The sequence below is a fragment of the Colletotrichum fructicola genome (assembly GCF_000319635.2).
Source record: "Colletotrichum fructicola Nara gc5 chromosome Unknown KSG_Nara_v1_contig06, whole genome shotgun sequence".
Classification (NCBI taxonomy): domain Eukaryota; kingdom Fungi; phylum Ascomycota; class Sordariomycetes; order Glomerellales; family Glomerellaceae; genus Colletotrichum; species Colletotrichum fructicola.
Genome location: NW_027094056.1, coordinates 3,106,252 through 3,125,041, shown reverse-complemented (window position 1 = coordinate 3,125,041; position 18,790 = coordinate 3,106,252). Strand labels below are relative to the sequence as shown.

At 54.2% G+C, this 18,790-nt stretch overlaps 8 protein-coding genes across 8 annotated transcripts; 6 read left to right on the top strand and 2 right to left on the bottom strand.

Annotated features, from left to right (window-relative positions):
* Positions 1 to 871: 871 nt before the first annotated feature.
* Positions 872 to 1,072, top strand: CGGC5_v011132 (uncharacterized protein; the record flags this gene model as incomplete). Its single annotated transcript, XM_032028782.1, has 1 exon — positions 872 to 1,072. One exon carries the CDS (start codon positions 872 to 874, stop codon positions 1,070 to 1,072), a length of 201 nt encoding a protein of 66 aa, XP_031891561.1.
* A 709-nt stretch (positions 1,073 to 1,781) lies between these two features.
* CGGC5_v011131 (uncharacterized protein) lies at positions 1,782 to 4,014 on the bottom strand (the record flags this gene model as incomplete). The annotated part of the gene is made up of 8 exons (XM_066152485.1): positions 1,782 to 2,144; positions 2,197 to 2,576; positions 2,639 to 2,853; positions 2,917 to 2,972; positions 3,053 to 3,092; positions 3,171 to 3,223; positions 3,747 to 3,830; positions 3,895 to 4,014. 8 exons carry the CDS (start codon positions 4,012 to 4,014, stop codon positions 1,782 to 1,784), a joined length of 1,311 nt encoding a protein of 436 aa, XP_066008293.1.
* A 142-nt stretch (positions 4,015 to 4,156) lies between these two features.
* On the top strand, positions 4,157 to 5,489 carry MRS2-0 (Mitochondrial inner membrane magnesium transporter MRS2; the record flags this gene model as incomplete). Its single annotated transcript, XM_032028784.2, has 3 exons — positions 4,157 to 4,288; positions 4,350 to 4,981; positions 5,039 to 5,489. The coding sequence occupies 3 exons, from the start codon at positions 4,157 to 4,159 to the stop codon at positions 5,487 to 5,489; spliced, it is 1,215 nt and encodes a 404-aa protein (XP_031891555.2).
* Positions 5,490 to 6,185: 696 nt separating this feature from the next.
* CGGC5_v011129 (uncharacterized protein) lies at positions 6,186 to 6,724 on the top strand (the record flags this gene model as incomplete). The annotated part of the gene is made up of 2 exons (XM_066152484.1): positions 6,186 to 6,188; positions 6,479 to 6,724. The coding sequence occupies 2 exons, from the start codon at positions 6,186 to 6,188 to the stop codon at positions 6,722 to 6,724; spliced, it is 249 nt and encodes an 82-aa protein (XP_066008161.1).
* Positions 6,725 to 7,559: 835 nt separating this feature from the next.
* Positions 7,560 to 7,847, bottom strand: CGGC5_v011128 (uncharacterized protein; the record flags this gene model as incomplete). The annotated part of the gene is made up of 2 exons (XM_066152483.1): positions 7,560 to 7,734; positions 7,786 to 7,847. The coding sequence occupies 2 exons, from the start codon at positions 7,845 to 7,847 to the stop codon at positions 7,560 to 7,562; spliced, it is 237 nt and encodes a 78-aa protein (XP_066008160.1).
* A 4,096-nt stretch (positions 7,848 to 11,943) lies between these two features.
* On the top strand, positions 11,944 to 14,076 carry CGGC5_v011127 (uncharacterized protein; the record flags this gene model as incomplete). The annotated part of the gene is made up of 4 exons (XM_066152482.1): positions 11,944 to 12,545; positions 12,600 to 13,036; positions 13,119 to 13,167; positions 13,218 to 14,076. The coding sequence occupies 4 exons, from the start codon at positions 11,944 to 11,946 to the stop codon at positions 14,074 to 14,076; spliced, it is 1,947 nt and encodes a 648-aa protein (XP_066008162.1).
* An 831-nt stretch (positions 14,077 to 14,907) lies between these two features.
* On the top strand, positions 14,908 to 15,292 carry CGGC5_v011126 (uncharacterized protein; the record flags this gene model as incomplete). The annotated part of the gene is made up of 3 exons (XM_032025783.1): positions 14,908 to 14,912; positions 14,962 to 15,002; positions 15,075 to 15,292. 3 exons carry the CDS (start codon positions 14,908 to 14,910, stop codon positions 15,290 to 15,292), a joined length of 264 nt encoding a protein of 87 aa, XP_031877713.1.
* Positions 15,293 to 16,218: 926 nt separating this feature from the next.
* CGGC5_v011125 (putative MFS-type transporter) lies at positions 16,219 to 18,322 on the top strand (the record flags this gene model as incomplete). Its single annotated transcript, XM_032025782.1, has 6 exons — positions 16,219 to 16,366; positions 16,446 to 16,502; positions 16,553 to 17,194; positions 17,247 to 17,844; positions 17,927 to 18,210; positions 18,291 to 18,322. 6 exons carry the CDS (start codon positions 16,219 to 16,221, stop codon positions 18,320 to 18,322), a joined length of 1,761 nt encoding a protein of 586 aa, XP_031877714.1.
* Between the last annotated feature and the right edge of the window lie 468 nt (positions 18,323 to 18,790).

The window sequence follows — 18,790 nt, the reverse complement described above, 5'->3', positions numbered from 1 at the left end:
CCTGGTTCATCTCTTCAGCCTGTTAGTAAAGCCTGCTCAACTTGCTCACTTTACTAACCTTACAAACCTTGCCCACTTTGCTCACCAAGGTGATCCGATGGTAACCCAGGTTACGTGGCTCGTTCCGAGTCGTGTCCCTTCCGACAGTGCCGGCCTGTCCAGGGGATCAGAAGTCCAGTCCTGGTTCTATTCCTGTCACACGCGAAATGGGGTCGCCTACACGGCGAGTTAGCACCAGACTTCTAAAACACGTCTAAGCAGCTGACACAAAATGTTACCGTGTTCTGCTCGCGTTTCAGAAGAGACCCTACAGCTATGGTACAGCATGACTCGATACAGTCATCTCATGCTCGTTTGACAGCTGCACGTCGCTGTCAGGTGTGGTTCGGGCGGAAATGGTAGCTTTGTAGTCACCGAAGTTTACATGCTATCCTGATGCAGTGCGTTTGCTATGGGTTCGCGCTGTCCGGCATGGGTACGAGCTGATTCTATAGTTGAGTAATTCTTTAATAGGGAGCTTCCGGGGTGGCCGACACAGTCGTTTCGAACAGCTAGAAGTTCTATGCCGCTCAAGGGACTGACTAGTGTTAAACTTTAGAATCTCTCCGGACGTACGTATTCATCGTATTCATTCTAAACGGTCAAATCAGTACAAATAAGACGACGTCCAACACTCAGGACGACAGGCTTCCCATTAGATATCATTCGCACACATCAACCTAGCATCGTTTCCCAAAACTCACTAGCACCATCATCTCATTGTAAGTGGACCTTCGGGTCGTGACCACAGCCAGATCCTTGACTTACCTCCGCGCCAGGACTCCAAGAAGTTCTCAAGACACAAGCCACTCTACAGTAACACATCATCAACATGCAGTTCTCCAAGATCACCATTCTTCTCACCGCTGCCGTCATGTACGCCGCCGGCGTCAGCGCGTCTTGCCAACAGATCAAGTGCGACAAGACATGCGGCTCAGGCGGTGCTAAGAAGAACTTCTGCGGTTCCATCCAATGCAACGATCTCAACGTCGGCCGAATCACGTGCTGCGATGATGTGCAGTGCACCCAGTAGAGGACTTTCGGATGGATAGAGGGTTATGAACACTGCGAGAAAGACCACTGGCAACTGGCTTGCTTTTTAAATATTGTGCGAGCTCTGCCTAGATACCTTTTGCACTTATCAGACCTCTTAGAAGAGACCATAGCGAATGCATTATTATTATGAATCATTTAAGACGTAAACTTATTGTCCAGAAAGATATCGACAAAGAAAATTAGAAATGGCCATGAGACAGATGAGCAGGGCAGGCACTATCGAGAGAAAGAAACTGAGGAACGGTGAGAATAAAGAGGTTGAGGGTGATGATAGTGACAAGTAAACATGTTGAAATCCGGCATCAGGTGTTCAACTCTGACACTGTCTCAAACGTCTTCTCAAAAGTCTATCGAGACCAGCAGTGCCGTTGTGGGGGGTATGGGGTTGCCTATGTGGAGATATGAGATCCATTCAACTACGAACACTCATTTTGGATTCCGCATGGCATTCGATAAGTTTCAATAGCTCAACTTTTCGCGTCCTGATCATAGATCCTGCATGGTATCATCATAATGCTGTCGTTCAACGTCCCCGTGCCCTTCAGTCTCGGTGCCATCTCAACAGACACAACAGACCCCAGCTGAAAGAGTTACTTTTCCACCAATACATCCCTTGATTACAGTATTCATCATTACAAGTCACGAAAGTCCGGAGTTATGTACAATAGCCCAGAACTTTTCATAGCTTAGTGGTTCCTGGGTTGGGGAACGAGTCCGACGGCGACCATTGATTGCGGCCCCATGCGGTCGTACCGGCTCAGTCTCGACGTTAGGAGGTCGACCTCGCGACGGTGATAGTCAAACATTCGTCGTTCGAGCTCGATGAGTTCGTATAAGGGGCCAGCGGTGCTGCGTTCTCGTACACTGACAAGCTTCTCCACCTTGGCGTGCTCTTCTTCCAGGACGTCGAGCGGCCACAGAGACTGGCTCTCCGCAAGGCCTCGGGAGGGGAAAAAGTCGTCCAGAAGGAGCAGCATTTGAATCAGCCGACCGTTTAGACTACCAGGGTTGCGATGTGTGACGGCGTTTTGCAGTCCCATTCGGAGAGTCTGTTTCCCACGTCAGTCTGTGAAGCATGCCTGGTGCTCTTCATCAACTCACCTCCCAAGTTTGAGTTTCGGGCTGAATCAAGGCGCCACCTCTGCGAAGCCAGAAAAGCAACCTTTGTTGTTCGAGTGTCCATGGTCCGGTTATTAGATCGCCGGGTATTGTTGTTTTTGGGTGTACATCAACGTAGAAGTCAAGAGTCGGTTTGGCGCCACTAAGACCATACAGGGCCCAGTCATACTCGAAGCAATCTCTCGAGTCGAAATGGCCGAAGCCCCCGCTCCGGTCGTGAGGTGAGCTTATCGTAGTGTTTTGGTCTGATTCTTCATCCTTAGGACCAACGTGGGTATGTGAGTACCACCTGTCGCGGGCGAAGCGCCAAGCCCAGACCTGCCGGGCCTCAAATATCAAATTCACATTGATCCACGAGCTGGCTAGCACGGAAGACTGTTTGATAGTTAGCATGGAAGTCATAAGTTGCTTAGACGTGAAGTACGTGCCTGGAATTCTGGGTCCCCTGGAAAGAGTTCGGGAAACTTCTCATATCTCCTGAACGACCTCGACTCATCCGTCGCGCCGCGTTTCAAGACAGTCTTGATCGTATGCCTGTCGACCCCGAACCAGCAGTCCCAGGTAGAGTGAAAGGCACTGATGATGACGTTGATGAGAGTTCCTCGACCAGAAAGTAAGGCGCCAATTCTGTTATTACACCTGAGCAAGTTGAGGTTTTCGCTGAAGAGTAGTATGCGCTCGAGGATCTCCAGGGGCATGTACTCCACTGGGGTTGCACGCTTGGTATCCCGGCGTGCCGGAAGACGGGATATCCTTTTCTGAGCCGGTTGGGGGGATGACGGGGACGAGGCGGCTTTGCGTTTGCCTCTGACTCTGATGGGAGTCAACTTCATCATACGAAGACGCCGGTTCCACTTTCTTCGTTTTCCGCAAGTGTCCTGAGACACTGTCAGTTTTCCGATTTCATTCTAGAAAAATGAAGAACAATATGAGGCTTGGAGATGTGCCGAACTTACAAGCCGGGCGGGTGGAGGAGGGGTATCGAGGATGGTTCAAGAGACGGCCGACGCTGAGGTAAGGATGGTGTAAGTGAAAAAACCTTAAGCCGCCGATATTAAACCTCGAATATCCCAAACCAAATCGGCTATCAAAAACTCGGCGAATGAGAAGAAAACGTCGAAAAGCAAGAGTCGCCCGCAAATCAGTATGCCGCCCCAAGATGCTAATACCCCGATCTAAGGAAAACCCTTCACTGGCTTCGACAGGAGAAATGCCCTGTGAGAGAGCGTATTTCCATGTTGTGGGTTAGACAGTGTGAGCACAGTGATCAATGATGTCAAGGACGGTGTGTAATCACCTGGTCCGTGCATGCGGACCCGACTCTAACTCTTTCCCGTTGCGCGGAAAAACGGCCGAAAAAAAGTGTTGGCAGCAGGAAAGCTCGTGGCATCAATTGCTGGTTTGCGATATATCTTCAAACGACCGCCAGCAAGTGGCCTCGTGCATCTTCAGCTGAGCCGCTGTGTGTGCGACCTGTCGGCTGTTCGTGATGCCTCCGCCATTACGCACCCCGGTGCCCTCGACGAGCCTACTTCGATTCCTGCGATCGCAAACGGAGACGTCGTCAGTGTTCGGCCCGGGCCGGTGTGCTGCTCTTCGACCTGGCCAGGCTCGACCTGCGGCTCATAACCAACAGTGTCCCGCAAAGAGGACTCCGAGGACGGGTGTGAGATCGATTACCACGACCTGCAAGGGACCCGAGTTGCTTCGAACCTCGCCCCGCAGACCCGAGCTCGTCACACTGCGGGCAACTCGCAAGCGCAGTGGCGCAACGACTGTCTCCTTCAGCACGACATGCATGAGGCGCGATGCCTGCGGTGACGAATCTTCCGCCCCGCGCCGGACATGGAAGGAGAGGCTTTGGGGTATGAAGGGAAGGGGAGGGGCCAAACCGCTACAACCCAATGACCTCCCTGCTCACGATGACGGCGAGGCTGGCTCGATGTTCAACAATCGCCGAATCCTAGCCGCAAAAGCTGCGCTGGAACCGAGGCTGCGATGTACCGAGGTGGACGAGACTGGCGAGGTTATCCTGGTGGATGGGGAGTTCAAGAAGACGGAGCTGATCGCAAAGGTTCGACTCGGCTGCGCACATTCCTTGGAAGTTCCGGATATGCTGACGAGGGTTGCTACAGTATGGCCTTCTGCCTCGTGATCTGCGAAAGATCGACTCTTCCAACCTGCCTCACATTCTAGTCCGCCAGTCGGCGATTCTTCTCAACCTCTTGCACTTGAAAGTGCTCATCAAGAAGGACCGCGTGCTGCTCTTCGATGTATACGGCTCCAAGACCTCGTACCCGCAGTCGGCCTTCATGTACGATCTGCAAGGCAAATTGAAGCAAAAGCAGGCACACGGCGGCGTCAACGGCCTGCCCTACGAATTTCGCGCTCTCGAAGCCGTCTTGACATCCGTCACCTCGGAACTGGAAGCCGACTTTGAATCGGTCAGAGACCCCGTCATCCGTGTCCTCAGCGAGCTTGAGGACGATATCGACCGGCACAAGCTTCGTATCCTCCTCATTCTCTCGAAGCGGGTGAGCACCTTTGAGCAGAAGGCCAAGCTCGTGAGGGACGCCATCGAGGAGCTGCTGGAGGCTGACGACGATCTCGCGGCCATGTACCTGACCGAGAAGGCACACGATCTGTACCGCGGCGTGGACGACCACACGGAAGTCGAGTTGCTCTTGGAGTCGTACAACAAGCTTTGCGACGAAATCGTCCAGGAGGCCCAGAACTTGGTTTCCAGCATCCGCAACACCGAGGAGATGTATGTGAACCAAAATCCCTTTGACCCAGACGCCACATTAGCTAACTCTCCGCCCAGCATCCGCGCCATCCTGGACGCAAACCGCAACTCCCTCATGTTGCTGGATCTCAAGTTCTCCGTAGGCACCCTCGGCCTCGCCATGGGCACCTTCCTCGCGGGCCTCTACGGCATGAACCTCGAAAACTTCATCGAGGAGACGAACTGGGGCTTCGCGGGCGTCACCGCCATCTCCTGCGGCTTCTCCCTCCTCGTCTGCTGGTACGGCCTCGTCAAGCTCCGCAAGGTCCAGCGCGTCAAGATGATGTTTGACGAGCGCGGGCCCCTGACCACCCGCAACGCCGGCGCCAGCGGCCCAGCCAGCCGCGGCGGAAGCCAGCACTGGTTCCAGGACGACGGCGCTGTTGGCCTCCTCGAGGCCCGGAATCGCGAAAAGTTCAGACGGGTGACGAACCAGAAGGCAGCCGCTGCCAGCTCCAAAACGGCCGCCAAGAAGTCGTGGTTCCAGTAAACGAGTGGGGGCGATATCGTAGCTTTGCTGTTCCGTGCTGAAAAGCCAAGCGCCCCTTGTACTCGAGCCACCGAAGGATTCGCGTGATTCGGGATCGGCGCAAGACAACCTTTAGACGGAGTGGGCCACGGCGTTCCGGAAGAGGGAGAGGCAAAACAGCCGCTGCTTTGAGGGAAGAGAGAAGGAGCCGCCGACGACAAGTGCTGATGAATAATCCCAACGCTTCCTCCCCTCTCCTCCCGCCTCGTTTCTTGTAAATCAGTGTACATCACTATTGTATCGTACTGTACATACACTCCCCAGGGGGCCCATCATCTTCTCATCTCATTGTCAGGAGTTTACATGCGCATGCCTGTACGATACAGACTTTTTAACCACTTCAAGTTATACCCCTCCAAATAGAACGAAAAGATGGAATTACTCGGCTGTGGAGTCTCATTTGACCTTTCTCAACAGTGACTTGACACCAGTTTTATCTATTGGTCCGATCTGATTGGATGCTTTCAAGCGCCGAACCAACTACTTACTTCGCGCGTCGAGGGGTTGCAGGATCCCTCAGATTCGAGATGGGCACACAACAACCCTCCGCTACACGCCGTGGCGGCTGCGACTACTCGATCCGGCTAAATGCTGAAGCTTAAACCTTTTCTAGTTGCACCTTTTGTTCTCTCTGGGGTGAACTACCTTCTTTGACCGATGGTAAGTTGATAGTCAGGCTGAGGTTCCGAAAACGTCACAATCGGTGTTCGGCTTTGTGCTGCGCAGAGACAACAAGGAAAGGAAACGCTCTTCCGGCCCCCTTGCCCTTGTTTCTTTTGTTTCAAACAACGAACCGTTTTTCTGACGAAAGGGCTCTTCTTTTCTTTCTCGCTTGCTGACCCCGCGGTTCGTCCGCGTTTTATTCGGAATGGCGAGTCTTCTTTTTCTTCCTCTGTTCATTTTGAGACATCTTCTTAAAGGCTTTGAAGACTAACTACTGCTATTTTCAGACCACTTGGGGCTTCGGGAAGACAGCCAGCCAGCCAGGTTACCAGTGTCTCGCCAAAGACGTTGGGAGGAGAAACGAAAACGAGGCGATGGGCGCACTGGCACATGAGATCATTGGCCGCATGGCATGGCGCGCGTTGATCGTGGGGTTCATTACAAAGGGCAGGCCAGAGCTTCTCGAGGTAAGCGCGGCCGTTTCGGCCGACGGAGATGGCTCCATGGTTTCCTACTGGCAGAGGAGAAGGTAGCGAAAGAGAGGTTTTGGTGTGCCTTGCTTTTCGAATTGGTCCAAACATCTTCGACCCCTTGCCCTGGCCGCTCAGGACGTGGTGTTTCTACTGCTGCTGCTGCACCTGACTGACTCGCTGCGCCGGCGGTTGGCGATGATGCCATTCGATTGGCTTGAGCTTGCCGGCAGCTGGAAAGTGGCGGTCTGTTGCATCACTTCTGGTGGCGTTGTAGGTGTGCATTTCTTTTCAGGCGTTGATGCCATTCAGGGTGAGCTGGAAAGACAGGCCCTTGCATTGTTGCCCTGTCATTTGCGTCGATGGGTTGAGATCCGAGAGCATGGCTTTGCAAGACGTGATAAACCTCAACTGAATTGGTCATCGTTTACTTAAGCATACTCATTAGCAAAGCTTCTCCAGAAAAGCAACTAACCGGCAGAAGAGGATGCCGAGTATCGCCGTTGGTCTGGGTCAATGTCACGAGGCTAGATCGCGATGGACACCTCAATGAGGGTTCGCGGACAGGGCGAGAAAGAGGCAAACGATATCTCAGCAGTCTAATTTGTCCCTAGCTCCCGAGAAACGTCGGTTCTGCCTCAATGCTGGCGATGACCCTGCCAACCGAGCATCTTTCGTCTGTACTTCATTCCAGGTTCGCCCGTTGAGGGGATAGCCCGGCCGCCGGGCCAAAGTCAAACATTGGCCAGACCACTCGGGTGAGCGTTTCTCAAGGCACCGTGCCGCTTTCTTGCTCCAGCGTGCAGGATGGCCACGAGGTGCTCGTGTCGTCATGAAATCCGAGAGCGAAACGTCCAAACCTCCAAACCATGATGCCCATTCACAATCGCTTGCATACCTAGAGATCAACCGATTTGGCAAGTACACTGCCAGGTCTTGTTGAGTCTTGGGATTCATGTCCAGTCCGCTGCCGCTGCAAACCATCGTCCAAGTCGTACGAGCACGAGGGCTCGGAAGCTCGGAAATAGAGCTTGATCTCTTCACTCTGATTGCATGTTTTGCTGAAGGTTGAGCTGTAAGTTCTAAGCAAACCCGAAGGATTCAGCGGGGTTTAGCAGAAATACCAAAGCTCCTTGCACCACAACTCCGTAGCTCCTACGTCGTCAGCGTCTGGTCCGGGCTTCATAGCAACAGAGCTCCGCAGCCCAGCACACAAGAGTTCCGGTTGGTCCGCCAGTGAGGCTATCGGGTTCCAAGACCTACTAACGTAGATCACCAGCCAACTTTTATCTCGTTGCTCCAACTCAAAATCGAAAGGGCTGGAATGATTGTTGACACGATGTCGATAGCTGCAATGCCTGAGGCCCCAGGGGGACGGCGCCCAGCTGCTCAAACTGCTTCCAACGGATACGGTCGCCATTGTACGCACGGCCTAGGGCTGAATTCATTGCGCCCTACGGCGTTCTCCGTGGGAGCCCGAGCGTGAACACAACAAGATGGAGTCTGGTTCAATCCATTGTCTAGACCACTGTTGCTGGTGGTCCACAGACGGGACCCGGAGTTGACAGCGGAGACACGTCGGCCGGCGTGGGGCCGGACGGGAGCGTGCCCCACTAGTGCTATAGAGGGCGTAAGATGGTTCCCGATGTGAGCATGCAGAACATGGCAAACATAGAAAAGCGTCGACCTGGACAGGCTCCATAGAGTTGGGGGAGAATAAATGAGTTGAGTTGGTTTGCGGGGTTCGGGGATCTATTATCTTGAGTCAAGATGGTGTGCCGCATGACGAATGGGGGAAGAAGCCCAGAGTCATGACCTCAATAAGAGTGTTTGTAAATGGCTGAAGAGCAACTGGGAGCTTGAGCCATCGGCCGGCCTTATTATCGATCCTATAGGTCTCACGGACATTTTCAAAGCTTAAGTGGCGAGCAGTTGATAGCTGTAGGTTTTGAATGTAGCATCAAAGTAGCTTTTGGAGACTGAGGGGCCAGGACTTGACGTGCAACACGTTGAATATGGAGGTTCCTGAGGGGAATGGCATTGTCGCCGCGCAGCTGTGAATCCGTACAGAATTCGATTGCTTCCCGGCGTCGTAAACACGGGTAGTCTATAAGTCAATGTTGGCCACGAAGATGGCCAATTAACGCAAATATTGACGGCGTATGCGGACATCCGTGAGAGATGAGAAACAGAAGGGGTAGGAGATTGAGGATGAGGCTTAGCAATTCGCATATAGCTAGACCCCAGTCGCGCGGGACTGGGATGGGGCTTTCTTGGGGAAGTGGGCTGATGTTTACGTACTATTGTTATCCGTATTGTACTTTCAGTCGGAGCCCTTCGTCGGTTGTAAGGGAGCTAGCATGGCAGGAGAGTCTGCCATTGCTTCTGTTTGGGGAGAGACCGGACGTCAGTAACCGCAGAAATGCGGGAAACATCTGGCGCTGAGGCTGGTGGCCCGGTCGCGGAGTGTCCCCGTCCACCCGTGCGGGAAGAGACGTGGGCCTGGGATCAGGTCTGGAATCCTGGACCGATATGCTGTCAGCAACCGCAAAGCATGACAATAACGTCGAGGAGCCTGGGGCGGGGAACAGGGTCAGGGAAAGATGGGCGGTGCAAGTGACCCGAGATGCAAACGAACCAAGGCGTCCGTAATCAGCATCGAGATTTGGGTGCTTCAGAAACCTGGGTGCTGGAGACAGCAGACGTCGTGTTTGCTTCACCGCCGGACGTCTGTGTGTCCGGGGCAGGGGACTTTGGATGGAGCCTTGAAAATGGGGGATGTTGATGGGGATTCGGGCATGAGATGGACGGGGCAAGGGCAGCTGGAATCGGACTGGGCCATCGTGTTATCGGCAGCCTCCCGCTATAGGCAGTGCTGGTGGAAAGGCAGTGTAAATTGGCCCACCGGCGACGGCGCTTAATTCAGGTCGACATGCAATAATTGGTGGTGGTGGTAGTGGTGGTGGTGTTCCGTTTGTGTTTGTGCCGCCGTCAGGTACTAAGTCATGAATAGGTGGTGGGCATGGAGGTGCGGAAGAAAAGTCTAGATACAAAGCAGATTAGAAGGAGAAGGACAGGCAAGGCAAGCATGAGATGCAAATCTACCTTTTGCATGTTTGACGGCAGCTTCGTTTCTGCATGTCGCTTGGGTGATTCGGCCAAGCAAGGAAAGGGCTGCGGGTGACATAACACAAAGCAGAGCGTGTCCATTGTATCTGCATGCACGGCGCATTGCAACTGCAATGTACCTCAGACGGACTGGGCCACCTCGCTGCAATCTTTCTTAGGTGCCTCCAGCTTACATCAGGTAACCTAGAGAGTGGCCAGCATCTCAGGTAAGTGTCCCTCAGCTAAAGGGCAATCGTCCACTTCCACCCAAGTCTCCTCCTGCCTTACCAGGTACGAGAGCGGTACGTACCTTCCCTTAGCTGTGACAGCGCCGGTCTGGTCCTCCCTGGGTAGGTACCTAGATATGCCAGACGAGACGACCTTGTATCTCTCGTATGGGGCCACCGGCCAAAGGGTACCTAGACTCAGTCTCACGTCGCGTATCTCGCGGCGCAACGCCTTCACGCATTGGCCGGTGCCGCCACTTGAGCCCGCCTGGCCGGCTATGCAGGAAATGGAAATCAGGTCATCAGATGTGGCGCCAGCGGCAGGAAACACCAATCCCAAAAGTTCTTCGGAGGAGTTGCCCATCTTTGTCATTTCTCAGACGGTGCCTTAGCACATTGGTTAAGGCAGGGAAGGTGGGAAACCACCAAGCCAGAGAGATCACGCTTCACTCACCTCTGCTTGCTGCTCTACTCTATCCTGCTCTGCTCTGCTCTGTCCTGCCCTTCAAACCACACCCAAACACATGTGCTTTCTTTTTTGCCCTGCTCAGCGTTGCTGTCGCCCTCCACCATCTTTCGTCGCAGCCCAGCAAGCCAGGAAGGAGGTCGCCATCGGTGGTGTCCTTGTCCTCCCGTCACCCTTCTCCACCATCATCGGCGTTTTGGTCAGTTCTGACTTAGCTGTCTGAGCCCGCACCGGTTTGCTGTCCCCATCCACTTGGGATCTTCAGCAAGGGCCCAACGCCAACGGCCAACGACGACCCCCAGTGCCCCTACGGATACGGTACGCAGTAGACCACCAACCAAGGATTTCTTTCCTCTTCATCATCAGCCGACTGCGAATAACAATCAAGTCCAAATCACACAGTCCCACCTGCACCCGGCGCTTCCTGGGGACTCGACAGCAACAAGAAGCAAAATTGCTGCACAATAAGCAAAGAAAACGAAGCCCGCAATACCCACTTCGTCGCCGTTGTCGAACTTATTTCCTCTCTCTCTCTCTCCCGCCCTCCGTCCATCATTCATCCACTTGCTGGTGGCCATCTACACACGCGCACACACTCTTCGCCTCCCAACCCTTTCTCGCCCTTTCAGTCGGGACGTTGGACGTGTTTCTCACTTTCTTTGTGTGTTTTTCACAACCCTCATCGACCATCGTTGTCGCCCCTCATCAACCCGGCATTCAGATGATACCCGGCTGCTACTCAATCGCTACTTGAACCCCCGCCCTGGTCTAGCCTGTCGCCCCCTCGTCATTCTCAAGGGTCCCCAAGAACCGCGCTTTCGCCCTGCCGTCAACCGCCCTTTGACTCGACCCTCTTCCGACCGCGCTGCAAGTCGCACACTCGCACTCTACTCCTCCTCTCAGCCCCCCTCCTCATCTTTCGCCAGAAACCTTGCATCATTCCATCCGTCAGACACGCCCGCGGTCCAGGCCGCATCCCAATTCGCTCTTCTTCTCCTACTCCAACTCGCACACCCCAAAATCCAAAAAGTTCACTCGCAGGTCACTCGTCGTCCTCCCGCCCTGCACTTGCACCTGCTGCACCTGCACCCGACCCGACCTTCACACCACAAGACAAGACAAGCCAGCCTTGGGGGTGCTTCCCTTCCCGCCTCGGGCCCTCCTTGCCTGCCCGCCTTTGTCCGCCATCGCGCAGAAACCTTGGCTGACCTCTCGTCCTATCATTGCCGCTGTCCCCTCGTGGGTTCATCCTTTCTCCGGCTCCCCCTCGATCCGTTCGATGTCAAGTCACTACTTGCAACTGCCGTTTCAAAAACACTGCGCATTAATCGACAATTAGTCGTGTGCCCTCGTCATTCACCTGCTTGACCGGCCGGCGTGGCCCGGAGAGCTGCGAACCACACCGAGACCCGAACCACGATGCCGCTGCTTGCGCTGCCCTGACTTGACCATTTTACTTCTTCAGCCCCTCGCAACCCGCCATGGGCTCGCTCACCGGCCAGACGAGCTCGACTCCCGACATGGCCCCTAGCCCGGCTGCCCTGCCGTCCCCCGAGGACGATGAGGCAGACTATCTTGACCAAGTCCTGCGCCTGTCCACCCAAACCACCGAGGCCGCCATCGACGAAGAACTGGTCGCGAAGGCCACGGCACTCGGTATATCTACTTCAGGGCTTACGCCAGAAAATACCGATGCAGGCCCCGAGTCGCGAGCTTCAACCGTTGCGACCCAGCATGTACGGACCTTTTCCACCGCCTCGCGCAATTCCGCGAGCACCACCTTGACCTCCCATCCCTCTCTCAACACGGCTCCGTTCACCGCTGCCACGGCCGACGTGCCACCAAACTCGCTGGCAAGGAAGAGATCCAAGAGCCTTACTTTCTCGCACTACGACAAGTATCTGTCACAATTGGACCCTAATATTCACCAACCCAAGATCCAGAAGGCGCCGCTTCCAGCAGTCCTTGACCCATCTACGCACAGCCTATTCAGCGTGTCCACCAGAAGGAGCTACTTCAGTATAAAGGAGGGCATTAGAAAGATTCGATGGAAGAGGCGGTCCGCCCTCATGGAGTCAACGATGTAAGGGCGATGGCCTGTTTTGAGATGAAATTTCACCCGCTAACACCAAACCAGTTCTTGTATATGCTGTCGCAACGAATTCAACAAGCCGAGTGATCTGCACAGCTTGCCCTGCGGCCACACCTACTGCGCCGACTGCCTCGGCATAATGATCCAGCAGGCGACGACAGATGAGTCCAAGATGCCGCCGCGATGCTGCACCCAACCCATTCCGGGATCCATCATCCAGAAGATACTCACCCGAGAGGAGCAGCATGCGTTTTTGAAGGCGGTGCTACAATTCAGCACTCCCTGGGAAGCTAGAGTCTTCTGCCCAAACACAGCATGCGGCGAGTTCATTCCTCCCCGAAACCGAATCGATCCCAAACACCCGTTCGATGTCGTCTGCCGAAAGTGCCGGACCAGAGTTTGCATAATGTGCAAACGAAACGCACACGCCATCGGAAAGGACTGCCCGTCGGACTGGGAACTGGAAGCCGTGTTGAAGATGGGTGAAAAGTCTGGCTGGAGAAGGTGTTACAAGTGCCGGTCGTTGGTCGAACTGAGCCAGGGTTGTACTCACATGACGTGCAGGTGCAAGGCTCAATTTTGCTACATTTGCGGCGCCATCTGGGACCCGTCGGTAGGCTGTCCCAACTTCTGCAACGGGGACGAAGAGCTAGAGCGGCGCAGGATGGAGGAAGAGGCTAGAGAAGCCGAGCTGGAGGCAGAGAAGGCAGCCCAAGAAGCTGCCGCGGCTGCCGAAGCGGCACAGAAAGTCGAGGCGGAAAAGCGCACACGAGGCAGCCCACAATTCGCCAAATTGGATGAATTGATGGCGGAAGAGTTGGAACGATTCCGTGTTTACATGCGGAAAACGAAGTGGCTCATGTGGACTCGACAAGCGGAGAAGAAGCAAGCAACCGTTGACAGGTACTCGGATCTGATCGAGAAGATGAAGGAACGCCATGCCAAAACAGCAGCTCATCTTGAGGAACGACAAATCGAGGCCGAGATGGACCTGAGATCAACGCTGGACCAAAGCGAGAAGAGCGTCAAGATCCGTTTGAAGCATATGGAGGCATACTGCGATGGACTCGGCCGAACCCAAAACTCGGACTTGCCGCCGAGAGTTGTCACTGAGAGAGACTTGCGCTTGCTGGGACAACAGTACAACGTACGAGACGGCATGGAGCGACTGCATCAAGCGAAGATTAATGTCCTACGAGATCGGCAGGCTAAGCGAATGGAAGAGCTTCTGGAACGCCAGGAGCAGGAGCTTGAGAAGCTGACGGATAAGAAAGAGCAGGAGATAGAGAATCTGGCAACGGATTTTGCGCAAGAAGAAGATACCCTGGTCAGAACTTTTAATGACCGCAAGCAGAGATTGCAACGGCGTTGGCTACTAGCAATTGAGATTCTCCGAAAAGAGCTCGAGGAGCAGACCAAAGACCAATACGCGTCTCTGGATTTGCCAGCTTGGCCCGACGACACGGAGACGCAGGACGAGATTCTGGCATCGCTCCCTGACTCCCCGGCGAGTGAGGATTAACTTTGCCCACACCGATGCGGATTGACGCTTGCTTTTGAATTCTCACGGCATTACTTGCACCGAGCTTTCTTTGCGTTCATACTTCCCTTTTTTTTTTTGGGGGGGGGGGGGGGGGGGGGGGGCCACACAGATACCTTGGGATAAGGTGTTCACTGGAGTTTAGCGGTCTTGGACTATACCAGGCATGGAAATACTCATTGGTTTTGATCTGCATTAGCAGCATTTGGTACTGGGCTTTACTTGAATAGCCAAGCTGGAAAGCGATGGGACTTTCCATGGCGCCCTATTTACGATCACGGACGGATGGGAGAATCTCATGACACAGGACGGGCGGATGATATAGTGCCGGTTAGCGAACGAGACAAGACCAGAGACGAATGGACGATATTATTTCATATCTCGTTGTTTCCGGGAATCGATTGATACAAATCACCTCGCGAACCTGAGTAATACGAAGCCGGCACCCGAGTCAAACCCGACGGTGGTAGGCGCACCAGCCACCTGCCTAACTGTTGAGTTGACTTTTGGAATTCGAAGATTTCGCCCGAGGCTCGTCCCAAAAACGGCAGCTTGTGAAAGCGGGCCGAGTGTGGCGGCGCCGCGACTGCGGATGAGAAGTGTGGTCCACGCGCTCTAAGCGACGTGTGTGATGGATCGTCGAAGCACGTTTGGAAGATCAGTGACGGGTGAGCAGGAGACTTGGCGTCGCATCGCCGCAAACGATTGACTCTTCGGCCGGCGTGGAATCGAGAATTTTGACGTTTGTGCCAAGGCGAATGCACGCCGGCGGTCACTTCATGGGGCTTTGTTCCATAACCTCAGTCCAAGAATATGGGGTAAGTGGAATGGGTCAAGAGCTGATCGGTTTATTGAAATTAACTCTAGGTGGTTGAATTCTCCGAGCGCTGGGCTACGGTTGGTCCGCAGTAGGTTGCCGCCCCTCCCGGGGTGGACTTCTTGAGGCTCAAGGCGGGAGGACAAGGGTTGACCTTGAATAGACTATCTTGTTGGTGTTTCAGCTCGCACCAATTCGAGGTCTTCGCACCCCTCCATCGCAACAACTCAAAACCCTTTGCCGTATCTGAGGGTTTTACAAGAGTGGGATTGTGGCGGTACGGGTGCCGGCCAAGTGGTCGACGTCGCCGTCATTCTGTTGCCGTCCCATCTCGCCATTGTTGCTCGCAAGGCCGGGCCTTTCGCAGTGTTGAGCCGATGACCAGAGCCTTTCTCTGCCCGGAGGCGAAAAGATGGGTAGCTTTATGCCCCTTTTGGGTAGCATTCATCCTCGAAACTGGAGCGAATTGTGTCATACGTGCCTCCCGTTGGCCGATGCGACGAGTTGACTTTCTCTTTCGGGCACCTACGCTCATGTAAACTCCAAGATTTGCTAATATTTCTCACAGAGACGCTCACAGAGACGGAAATGGACTTGTTTGGTTTGCACGGCTTCGGCGGGGTGATCGACTCGGGCTCCATACTCTTGTTTGCTTGTTTCTGTGGGACAAGAGGAACAGAGTCGTATTCCCTCAGAGTTATCCGAGTGTTGCCAATCAAGAAACCAGGATAGCATATTACCCAAAAGGGGGTTCCTTCACCACGGATGTGATACCAGGATCAAGTCGATCCGATGCCTTGTCTGCCCACCCACACATCATCATCCCCCCTCAACTCACCGCATGAGTTGACCAAAGAGGCAATGCTGAGTCTATCCCCTTCTCAACCCCCATACAAGTGCTCCGTGCGCTCAAACAGTTGCGCAGTTGCACACATCGGGCCTTCGTCTCAGATTAGGCTGCTCGTCTAACCGCGGCCAGCCTATGACAGAGCGCTCGCACCTCGCGCCTGCCAACTGTCTGTCACGCACGGCACCCAAGACCAAGCGGGCATTGCATCAATTATAATTCCAAACCCCCCTCGAAGGATATCGCATTTGGTGTATCTCGTTTCCTTTTCTGGGTAGACCGACAGAACATATCAACATTCCGCCGGGAGGAATACGAAAGCGACTGGTTTCGATGCGAATGATTTAATAAGCGAAAAGGAAATAGATCTTCTTTCACACTTGGTTACGGACTCCGTCTTACACACGACGACTTTCCAAAACCCCGTCTTTGACAGAGTGCCTTGGACAGGACCTTCAAGATGGCGGCAAAGAGCGGCTGGACCGAGTCAACGGAGAATCTTGCCGTGCGCAGGATTGAGTCCCCCGATGCCCAGGTGGTTGGAACGACGCAGTTGTTCGAGGGAGGAGTCATTCGATATGTTCCGATGCCCACGCCGGATCCGAAGGGTTAGTTTGCGATGTTGAGCGTGGAAGACCAGGATGACGGGGATTATGCGACACTGATGCTGACACGATGGGGTAACAGATCCTTTGAACTTGCCGAACTGGAGGAAATGGACATCCATCGGAGCGCTCTGCTTCTGTAGGTCACCAAGAGCTGCCATCAGCTGTCCTGACGCTAACCACCAACAGTTGGTTCCCTCGCCTTGGCTGCCGAGATCATCGTTGGCGCCTTGGTGCCCGTGTTCGTGCTTGAGTACTCCGGCATCGACCCCCACATTCTTTCACAGATCGATATTAGCGCCCTGAACAAGCCGGGTGAGATCGCCCTTGACCCCGTCAAGATTCTCGCGGGTCTCGGTGGCCCCCCGCTGTGGCAGGTTTCCCTGCTCGCCTCGGTGCCGCTGCTCGTCAACGGTCTCAGCTCATACATCCTGGTGCCGCTGTCGATCGCCATCGGTCGCCGCCCCGTGCTGCTTCTTTCTGGCTTCCTCGCGTGGACTGGTGGTCTCTGGGCTGGTTTCTCTCAGGGCCTTCCCAGCCATCTTGCCGCGCGTTGCTTTCAGGGTTTCGGCGCCGGTGCTGTTGAGGCTTTGATCCCTCTCATCATCCAGGACATGATGTTCATCCACCAGCGAAACAAGGCCATTGCCTCCGTCGGCGCCTCTCAGGGTCTCCTGATTGTCAGCTTGGGTATTATGTCTCCCATCATCGTCTCCCGCCTCACCTGGCGCTTCATTTACTGGATCACCTCTGGTGTTGGTGTGATTGCCTGGATCGGCCTTATTCTCCTCGTTCCCGAGACCCGCTGGATTCGCAGCAATGATGAACTTGGTAAGCACTTGCTTCTGACCCTTTGGTCAACTCAAGCATTAACACGAAGCAGCCGGAAAGGAGGTTTATCCTCTTCGCCCTGGCGAAACCCGCCCTCGCATCGATGAGTCCGCCTTCCGCCCGCGCTCCAACTGGGACGAGTTCGGCATCATGAACTACGGCTACGAGTGGAAGGCTGCTAAGCAGTCTATCTGGGACATGCTCAAGACCACTGTCTTCCCCAACATCATCTGGGTCATCATGATCAACTCCATCCTCGTGTCTCTCCAGGGTGCTGCTGGTCAGGTCGGTTCGTCGATTCTCATCGCTGCAGGATGGAAGTTCGAGACGCTCGGTTTCGCTGTCATTCCTATCGTCATTGCATCGCCATTCGTCTGGTTCTTCGGCGGTTATGTCGCAGATTGGATTTCCAACTTCCTCGCGAGGCGCAACGGAGGCCGTCGCGAGCCCGAGGGTCATCTTGTCAGCTTGGTGTTCCCCCTCTTGGCCTCCATCGTCGGACCTTTGCTGTTTGGTTACGCGGCCGAAAACATTAGAACGCTGCCTTCGATTGTCGTGCTGGTTTCCATCTTCTTGATTGGTTTCGGTCTTTTGACTGCCAACACCATCTTTGCTGTCTACTTGGTTGAGAGTTATCCTCAATTCGCTGGGTGCGTGATTATGCTCGGGATGATTCGAGTTATTCCCCTGCCGTTCATTGAGACTTGAAGTGCTAACATCTATGTTGTACAGTCCTGTCTTGGTCAACGTCTCCTCCGCCCGCCTTATCATCGGTTTCATCATGTCCTTCAACGTCACCACCTGGATCGAAGATCTTGGATTCCTCAAGAACTTTGGCATCTACAGCGCTGCTCTTGCTGGCATTTCCATGTTGCTTCCCGTCATGTACAAGTACGGCAAGCCGATCCGCGCGTGGACGGCCGGCCGTCTCGAGCCCGCGATGCCTGCCAAGGTCATCGACGACGACGACCAGTACTGGAACAATGACAAGCCGCAGTGGCAGGACGAGAAGCTGGGTAGGGCTATCTGATCTTGTGTTACACCGGGACGCGTACAGGGGCAAAAAGTGCTGATGAGAATCTTTCTCCCCTTTCAGGTACTCCCATTGGTGTCGCCAGGCCGATGTAGAGAAAGGAAATTTCCCCATCAAATCACATAAACTTCAGAAAATGGGGGAGGTTTCAAGAAACGACAGATTGGACAGTACAGATTGGCACAAGTTGGACACGGGAAAAGAACTTACGGCGTTGTGCACGCATCTCATGGCTGTATGCGGAGAGAGAAAACAGGAGAGGAGAGAAGTTACTTCGAGCTGGGGGCGAAGGGTTTCAATTCAGCCGGAAGGGTGTACATTACGGGGTTTTTCGAGGAGGGATTCAGGTCCGGTCTGAAGTCCCTCTAATGATTTGACGGGGGGAACAGAGTGGGCGAACGAACGCGGCGGTTCGGCTGCTTGAAGCGGCTGGCTCTTCCGGTTTTTTTGCTGCCTTCATGTCTTCGATGGTGGATGGGGAAATTCAAGATCGTTTACGACGCCTATAGGCTTTGTGCTGTACGCGCGTTTGTGGCGATACCCTTACTTACCGGCTCATCTCT